General features: G+C 30.9%; 2 protein-coding genes across 2 annotated transcripts; both read left to right on the top strand.

The window, feature by feature from the left end:
• Nucleotides 1–2,304: 2,304 nt before the first annotated feature.
• On the top strand, nucleotides 2,305–3,942 carry LOC105788922 (ethylene-responsive transcription factor RAP2-7). The gene is given in 6 exon segments (XM_012616008.2): nucleotides 2,305–3,132; nucleotides 3,308–3,333; nucleotides 3,466–3,496; nucleotides 3,603–3,690; nucleotides 3,795–3,853; nucleotides 3,855–3,942. Coding segments are annotated over 6 exon segments (807 nt in total). The 5' UTR covers nucleotides 2,305–2,617.
• Nucleotides 3,943–4,339: 397 nt separating this feature from the next.
• Nucleotides 4,340–6,021, top strand: LOC128039249 (AP2-like ethylene-responsive transcription factor TOE2). The gene is made up of 4 exons (XM_052627559.1): nucleotides 4,340–4,489; nucleotides 4,623–4,735; nucleotides 4,980–5,093; nucleotides 5,558–6,021. Exons 1-4 carry the CDS (start codon nucleotides 4,465–4,467, stop codon nucleotides 5,822–5,824), a joined length of 519 nt encoding a protein of 172 aa, XP_052483519.1. The 5' UTR covers nucleotides 4,340–4,464; the 3' UTR covers nucleotides 5,825–6,021.
• Nucleotides 6,022–9,535: the final 3,514 nt, after the last annotated feature.

Below are 9,535 nucleotides of genomic sequence, written 5' to 3' on the forward strand. Positions count from 1 at the left end.
TCACTAAATGAACTAAAAATGTTACTAAATTTATTATAAAAATTATAAATTCTATAAAAGAAATCAAATTTATCTTATTTTTAGATACTATTTATAAGAGCAAAATAAAAATTTTAAAAACTCAAGGAGATTTAAATCATGGTAGTTGGCACCATATTGGTACCAGTCGTATCAGTCGGTACATATCGTTCTAGTCCTAAACCGGTACCAAGTAGTTTATGTTCCATTGCGGTCAAAATTTTAGTGCGTTTTAGCTTGTTTCGGTCAATATTAGCTTGTACTAGTGCATATCGGTTGGTACAAAAATTTGATATTTTAAACTAAATTTAAAAAATTCATCTTAACCCTTTTATTTTCCTATAATTATATTTAAAATTAAAAGCTATTAAATTTTCAATTAAGTCTTAGCTCAATTGACATCGACATTGTTGCCAGTGCAGGAGGACATGGGTTCGAATGTGTTGAAGCGCATTATCCTCCTATTTAAGGGTTGAGGAGACTATGAGTAGTTCTAGGTATTATATAAAAAAAACAAATATGATAAGAAACTATAATGTGATTAATGTTAAAAAAACTATTAAATTAAATTATTACATTTAATTAATAATTTTAAAACTTATATTTACATATAGATATATTTATATGAATGTAATTGAGATATGTTTGCATGTAAGAATAATATATAATTAATTTTTATCAAAATAATATATAATTTATTAAGAAACTATAAAATTAGATTAAAAATATATATGAAAAAAAAACTTGTTTTATTTAATAAATTTAAATAGTGGACATTTGGAATTTAGATAATTAATTAGTCAAATCATTGAGAGAAATACAAAAGCCCCAATAATAAATGGATGATCCCTGAACGTTGGATTAGCTTACTAAAGTGAGTATGACAAAAAATCCTAGCCGTTAGATTAAAAGACCTGATAGGTAGGTCAAATGGGGAAGGACTTTTTATATGAAAGGGACGGTGATTTGATTTTAATATCAACGTCCTGAGATTATGAATATTACCATATAAAACATATTTTATAATATTAGATTTTGTGGCATCAATAATTATGTGAAAATGCATGTAATAGATTAAAATAATTAAAAGAATTATATAATAATAATTTTCTTTACTTGAAAATTTTAAAATCATACTATTTTGGATTCAAATTTATTATGTGCAATTATTTTTAAAATTTTATATGGAAAGATAAAATTACACTCGAGACATTAAAAATAAGAGTTTTGAGTAAATTTAAAACTGAATTGATGACCCGATTGTGAGTGACATCAAATTAATAAAATATTTGAATACAATAATAATGGACTAACGTGCTAAAAATATTGGGTTAGTTTTGTATTTTATAAATTTAATATAGTTAAATAATATTATAAAGTGTTAATGTGCAAATTAATTTTTAGTTAAAGATAAATTTACCACTTTATCATGAATTTTGTCACTAAAATTTAATTTTGTTTGAATTTTACTACTCAATTTTAGTTTAACAAATTTTAATAAAAAATTAATATTTTAGTTTAATGCTTAAAATTAATATAATATTAAAACTAATAAAAACAATTATTTATAAAAAGTAAACTGTTTTTATAAATTAAATTATTTAAAACTGCTAAAATAAAGCATTTCAAAAAATATTCTTCTTTGTTAAATTTTATTTTTAAATCATCAAAATCAATATTAAGTGGTAAATTTAATTAAAAATAAAATTAATGAAAATTTCAATAAAATTAGTGATAAAAATTTAACAATATTCTAAAAATATAATGGTAAATATTAATCAAAATAAAATAAAGTATAGTCAAAGATTTCAATATTCACCAATAATATGGTGGTAAATTTACATTTTAACCCTATTATAAATAATTATAAATCTAAAAATATTTTAATTATAACACAAGTTACTCTTTATTGGTATTTATTTATAAAAATAAAAAGAAGTGTGAAAAAACAAATAAGTGTTGTAATTAAGGTGATAAGTGTCATTAACGGGAAAAGTAAATGAGATAGATTCAATTAAAATGTTTTAAAGTTTTTAAGAACTAAATTAGAATTTGACCAATTTTAGAGATATCTAATGCAATTAACCCAAAACAGTAACACAAAAAAATAAATATTATTTTAAAAAATCTACCTCTTAAGATAATACTTTCATAAATATAATTTATCATATGATATTTGGTATAAATAAAAGATCTTTTGTGTGGACAACAAGAAAAGAACAGGCAACCGGCGAAACCGGTATCCAAAAGAGAGAACGATGTTTATATAATGATATTCTAACTGAGCTTCACAAAAATGGAGTCTCTGTCTTTGTAGTATGTTTCTCTCACACGTCCCATCTCCTTCCTTTTTCTCTCTTTCTTTGTTAATGGAAATCAACTAATCGGCGATCATCTCTTCCTCTTTGTGAACTGATCGCTGGGTAATTCTATAATGCCAACCTTCATTTTAAGCTTCCTTTGCTTTTCAACGATTTCGTCTGAATATTGACCTACGATTTTGTTTTTGAAAGTCACAGCGAGAAGTTGATATCAATATATATTTTTTTATACAATTTCTTAAAAGGGGTTCGGAGTCAAAGCTGAGTCGTAATACGAAATGCTAGATCTTAATCTCAATGTCGCGTCGCCTGAGTCGACTCAGGGATTGGACTCGGTGGCACCTTTTACTGATGAGCTCATCAACGAAGGTTCAAGGAACCAAATGGACGAATCCGGGACCTCGAATTCGTCAATCGTCAACGAAGACGGCGAGTCGTGCTCGACACGCGCCAGCGGGGAGGCGTTCACTCTGAGTTTCGACATACTCAAGGTCGGAAGGGAGAGCCGAAACCACGAGGCGGCATTAGTGGTTACCAGGGAACTATTTCCGGTGAAGGGAATCGGAGCGGATTTCGGAAGCTCTGAAGGTCAAAGCTCGGGAAACAGTAGCAACAAGAGCAAATGGATCGATCTTTCATTCGAGAGAAAAGAGGCTGCTGCTGAGCCGCGAGTGATGCAACAACAACCTTTACAGACGGTGAAGAAAAGCCGTCGAGGACCTCGCTCTAGAAGCTCGCAGTATCGAGGAGTTACTTTCTACAGAAGAACTGGACGATGGGAATCTCATATCTGGTATAAATTTTTCTTCGTTTTAAAAAAATTCCATCAGTTTTTATGGGAAATTCCTTATTGGGGGTGTAACTGAATTTTGACTTGATCGGTTAAGTAATTTTAACTGAAATTTCGTATGTTTTCTTTCGAATTATTTGTTCGATTTTATTTATTTTTGCTATTATTATTGTTTCAGGGATTGCGGGAAACAAGTATATTTGGGTATGGAGTGATTAATTAGTTCTGTTTTGATGTTGACAACTTTGTTAATAAGGAAATTTATTTGTTTGTTTTCTATTTTTGGTATGTTTTTCTTTGATCATTTTTTTTCTCTCTTTGATTTTAATTTTTTAGGTGGATTTGACACTGCTCATGCTGCTGCCAGGTAGTTTCCTGGAAAAATAATTTGTTTTGAATTTTTTTTGGCTGAAGCTGTATTGAGCTTAGTTTAATTTTAGAATTTTCTAAATTCTGGGTATATTGAATTATAGAGCCTATGATCGAGCGGCTATTAAATTTCGAGGTGTTGATGCTGATATCAATTTCAGTCTCTGCGATTATGAGGATGATATGAAACAGGTTTGATTCTGGATATTGTTATGGTAAATATTGATTGATACAACTCATTCACAGTATAAATGCTTGAATTGATGGTTAATCTTTGTTCTTATGTTGATGTGCAGACGAAGGATCTGAGTAAGGAAGAATTCGTGCACGTTCTTCGTCGGCAGAGTGCTGGTTTTCGAGGGAAGCTCGAAATATCTAGGAGTAACGTTGCACAAATGCGGCAGGTGGGAAGCACGGATGGGGCGGTTCCTAGGCAAAAGGTGAGATACTTGTTCCTAGGCAAAAGGTGAGATACTTGTTTAAGGAAATTTAAATTTTTGCAGTCAACATGCTGTCATTTAGGAGTATGGATGTAAAATGATTTGAGTGCCTCTTGGTGTTGAACTGAGAATCGGTTTTTCTTGAACGGATTCTCAGTGGGATTGTTGTTTGGTTTTTTCTCCTTGGATGGGAAAAAGAAAAAAAAAAATTTCTAAGATGCCTATTTCAAAGAGGAAAAATAATTGGGGATGGTGTTTCATGGTGGGGATTACGATGCTTGCGTGCAGGTATATTTATCTTGGGCTATTCGACAGTAAAGTAGAAGCAGCAAGGTCCTAGTGATCATGAATTACTCTACCTGATACTGAATTTATTACCCTGAATTCTCAACCTCAATAGGGTTCCATCCAACACTTGTCTACCTTTTGATTTTTTCTGGAAATCAGGGCTTATGACAGGGCAGCTATCAAAAGTAATGGACGGGAGGCAGTCACCAACTTTGAGCTGAGTACATATGAAGGGGAGATGGTCTTTGATACCAGGAACAAAGGTATTATTTGCTACCATCACTTCTTATTCAGTCCGTGATGTTGAAAATAATCTTGAAATCAGGGTTACTTTACAAAGAAACTTCTGTGATAACAGCTCCTGCTAACTTGTCTTTTTGAACTCTCTTTATGCAGGCAATAGTCACAACCTTGATCTGAACCTGGGGATATCTCCGCCTGTTAGCGATGGTCCCAAGGAAAAGGAAAATGCGGGGCATCTCCAAATGAATAACGGAAAGAGTTTAAGGGTAACTTTTGAATCGAATTATTTTGAATTTACTTGTATGTTTCATCACATTGGTAATCTTGTTCTTCAACGTACTATTGAATATTGATGTCCTGCATGAGCATTAGGAAGAGGTGGTGTTAATCTGTTAGCCTTAGCTAATCTTGAAGCACCATATGTGGCATGTTTGGATGACAATTGAACATCTTGACTTAGTTTAACTCGATAAAGGTATTGATCATGTTCTCTATGATTTACTTCTGCAGGCAGAGAACCCTGCAGCTGCAACATTTAGTGTTCCATCTTTCCAAGGGTTAGCGGGGACTTCAGATCAGCCTATTTTCTGGAATAGTGCATATCCGAGATTCTTTCCTAGTGAGGTACACCTCATCGCTTAGCTTCTAAATCATTAAACATTGTTCAATCCTTTCATCATTAGGACTTTACACCAAAAAAAAACTGCTCACGTCCTCACCGCGATAATTTCCTATTACTTGGTAAATCAACCCATGTTGTTATAGTTGAGTTGATTCTGCCATAACTTTGCTGCTGATGTGAACTTATTTTCATGTGCAATGAACGGTGTTTAATATTCTCTATTAGGACTTGAAAGTTTGAAGGGTTTTAGTCGTAGATTGGAATATTTATTAATGGAAAACATGCTCATATAATATGTCATTAGCTATATTTTCAGGATCCATATATATATACACACACATCATAATCTCAATAATATCGTGTTTTTTTTTTTTTTGAGCAAGATGTTAACATGCCAGATGCCACCTACTAAAAGAAGCAAAAAAATGGACAAGATGATAACGCAATTTTGATTTGTTTTTTCCAGGAAAGAACAATGGTGAAACCGGTTGAATTCGATCCTCCACAACGTGTCCCTGATTGGCCGTGGCAAATGCACGGTCAGGTCAGTACTACACTAATGCCACTGTTCTCTCATGCAGCATCATCAAGATTCTCATTCTCAGCTACCCCTCCTTCAACCGCCACTGCCATTCTTCCATCCAAACCTCAAAACACAACAGCAGTCCACAGTCTATGTTTTGCTGCCTCAATCAGTGACACCATCAACACCCCTCAACATAGTCGGTCGTAAGTTCAATTGTACCACAACGACAGCGATTACAATAATAATATAAATATTGATTCAATATACATTAAGACATGGTAGTTTCTGACTTGGTCCGTGAACTAAAAAGAGTATATACTCTCTGTCTAGCATTAAGGCATGTAGGACCACAACTTTCATATATGGTGATTCTTATGTGGTGCATAAAGGCATATCATCAGGAACTTGTTCGGTGCGTTTAAAACTTTTCTTTTTTCATTTCATGTAGATTAGAAAGCAGATTCCATCAGGTAAAATTTGATTCTTTTGGTACAAAACCTGAAACAGGTTATTATTCATAATGAGAAGGAATTTTGGACCCACACATCCCCACCAAATTGTAATAAAAGTAAGTGTAGGTTATTATTCCTCGTAAAGCTAACCAATTTAATGCTGAAGAATTGTAGTCCAATAAAGTGTGAGATTGTACAAAAATGGCAACTAAAAATGTTGATTGAGGGGACAGCCACACAACCCCATCCACACTCAAAAAACTGAAAAAAGTACATTAATAGCCAATCGTAGCAAAAAGTGTCCCCTTTTGCTTTGCTTCCCAATTGTTTTATAATAGCAATAATCTTTTGGCTTGGCCTTGGATTGGGATGTCACATATTTAGGATGCAAAATAACTGAATTTTTCGATTAGTTTTTATTTGATATTTTAGCTAATTTCCCTTTTTCTGAAAGTCTGGTTTGGGGTAGGGTGAGACAGGAGTTGTAATATTTGTGTCGGAGCTGAGGTAGAGTGAAACCTTGTTACTATCTCAACTCGAAGGGTTTATAATTTTTTAATTAAATTATAAAAATTTAGTATTTATATTTTAATTTGACATAATTTAATTTTTGTTATCATAATTAATGCTGTGCAATAAAAAAAATTATTATTTGGAAAATAACAATCCTTGAATCCATAACTTTACCCTTTTGATATCAGAAATTTTGGGTTCCGATTTTATGTTTTTATTTTTTTAAAAAAGCTCCACATAGGTCGATTAATGAAATGATTAAGGATGTTAATGGTTTTGACTAATAGTAAACATATTAAATAATGTAAAACTAAAATAAAAATATTAAATACTCAAATTTAATAGAATACAAGGATGAAAATCATAATTTTGCACTTTTTTTATATTGCCCATGATACGACCCAATCCCAACGATATAAAATAAAATAAAAACCCTATCATTGATAGGCTATCACGTTGGGCATATACTGGTTTATTTACTTATTCTTTTCGTCATCATACTGTGAGTTTACAAGTAGGAAAGCTGGCATTGTCACCTTCAAACCCCATAGGTATGCCTCAAATTTTGATTGGTTTGAAAAGAACCACGTCAACGCCAATGATAAATTCCATAATATATATAAAACTTCAATTCATCATTATTGATTCCAGCTTTGAAAATTTAATCTATATCTAAAGTTGAATTTAAATATTTTAATATTTAAGATAGCTGAGTTGTAAATGGACAGAGTGATCAGTAAAAATATAGGTTTGAAAAATAGATTTAGGAAAAAAATAATAATGTCCGTTTGGAAAACGGGTCAAGCCTCAAGTAAGATTTCTTGACCCGAATTCATCCTGGCCCAAAATTTCAATAAAAGAACTCTCCTGTTTTTGCTGTTGTTTTCTCACTCTTTATTGTGTTTTTTTGTTACCATTTCACTATTATGTTACTACTATTTTGTTGTTAATGTTTTGATATTGTATAACACTTGTTCTATTGTTAATTTTGCTACTATTTTTGAGACATTTGTTTGTTAAGTTGCACTTATTTTAATTTTATTTAAGTATTTTTAATTTATTTTCAATTTGTTGGAAAACTTTTATTTTTAATATTTTTAGTGTATTATATTTTTTAAAATTTTTATATAAAATAAATTTTAAAAAATTAATACGGGTAGACTTAGGTTTTAGAATTTCATTTAGGCCAAGTTTGGCTATAAATTTAAGCCCATTTTTTACGTCGGACCTAGCAATCAGACTTAAAATTTTGTCAAAGTCCAACCTAAACTCGACTTAACCTGGTCCATGGATAATTTTACTTATGAATATATTTAAAATTATAAAATTTAAAAAGCAAAATCTTAGTTCACATTTGAGCTTTTAAGTAAAATTAACTATTTTTGTTTTTAGGTAAAAATAATTAATTTTGAAATTGTTGGAATTGGGCCTGTAAAGAATTATGGAAAAAGAAAATTACTTTCGTTCTCTCTTCTATTTAAATTTATTTAATTTCATAGAATTCATACGAATAAGATTATTTACGTATAAAATTTATATAAACCAATGAGAATCAAACACTCTTTTTTAATTAGATAAATGAGTTTAATCTAAGTTGAAAAGTCTAATTTTTAATTTATCTTAAATTTAATATTGGGGTTTGATAAGGGTGAAATCAAGATCCTGGCAAACTTCAGCCCTCTTAAATTGGAATTTTTATATAGATCCTTTTCTAATTTATAAAATCTTAAATTAATAATGGTAAAATTATACTTTGATCTCAAAATGATAAAAATTAATTTATTCTTTTAAAAATTATAAAAAAGTATAATTTAATTCCAGTCCTTCCAGAAAATTTTATGACTTCACCCTTGAGTTTGATGATGGATTTGGGTGAGTTGTTGTTAGATGTTAACGACTAGTTAAATGGTATTTTAGTGTGGGTTTTATTTTATTTAGGTCCAATGAAATTAAATGGACATTCATTTCCATATTTGATGTTAATGGATTTTTTTTAGGATTTCAATAATGTATTTTATTAGTATTTAAAGAGGATATAGATATATATATATATATATATATATTGGATATTGGATATTGTTTTTCTTTTGCTGATACCAAATTAGTTAGTTGAAATTGTTATTCAAATTCTCTTTATTATTCTGAAAAATGGTTCAATTTCTAATATCCAAATACATTATATGTTTTATTTCTTAAAATTATTACTTTAATTTTTATATTTTTTTATAGAAAATCACACGGCAACTGGACGAACTTGGCCTATGCCCTGTACATCATCGTGGAGTGGCTTGCAACTTTATCTGGCGGTTGTTGGAGTAGAACTAATCCCAATTGCCGACCGGAAGCAGTAGCAGCTACTCAATTTCCTTCCCGACAGACATGGCTGACTTTCATCGTCCACTCTCGTCGCAGCAAGCTCTGGATCTCTCTTGCCAGTGCATTATGGACAGCGGCTCCAGGCATGAGTTCAAGCACAATCCGTGCGGCCCCTAATTGCCATGCTTTCAACAGCCCATCGTAAGCGCCCCATATTGGAATATCAAACTATAATGCTATTTGATTTGGATAAAAATACTAATAAATGAATTCAAATTTATATACGTGTTTTTACCTTGCGGAACCTTACTCAAAGAATAATTTTATTATTGGCGCTTAAGCCCAATCTATACTCTTACACATGGATAATTCCAACCCCAAAATCGAACTCAATTTGTTACAAATCATTCTCCCAAATACCTCACAATCAATATAAACTACTCTCCAAAGAAAGCTTAAAAAGAGCATCGAACTACACAATGAATAATATTCAACAAAGCAATTGAAAAAGACACTCTAAAACTGTCTATTAAGAGCACATGTTACCTATTTATAGGCTGATACAAGAGTCTTTCTAATAGTATTTTGATAAGCTTAAAACTCTCAGTTAAAAGTGGGATTTTATCACTTGAATTAT

This window comes from Gossypium raimondii, chromosome 2, assembly GCF_025698545.1.
Source record: "Gossypium raimondii isolate GPD5lz chromosome 2, ASM2569854v1, whole genome shotgun sequence".
Lineage (NCBI taxonomy): Eukaryota > Viridiplantae > Streptophyta > Magnoliopsida > Malvales > Malvaceae > Gossypium > Gossypium raimondii.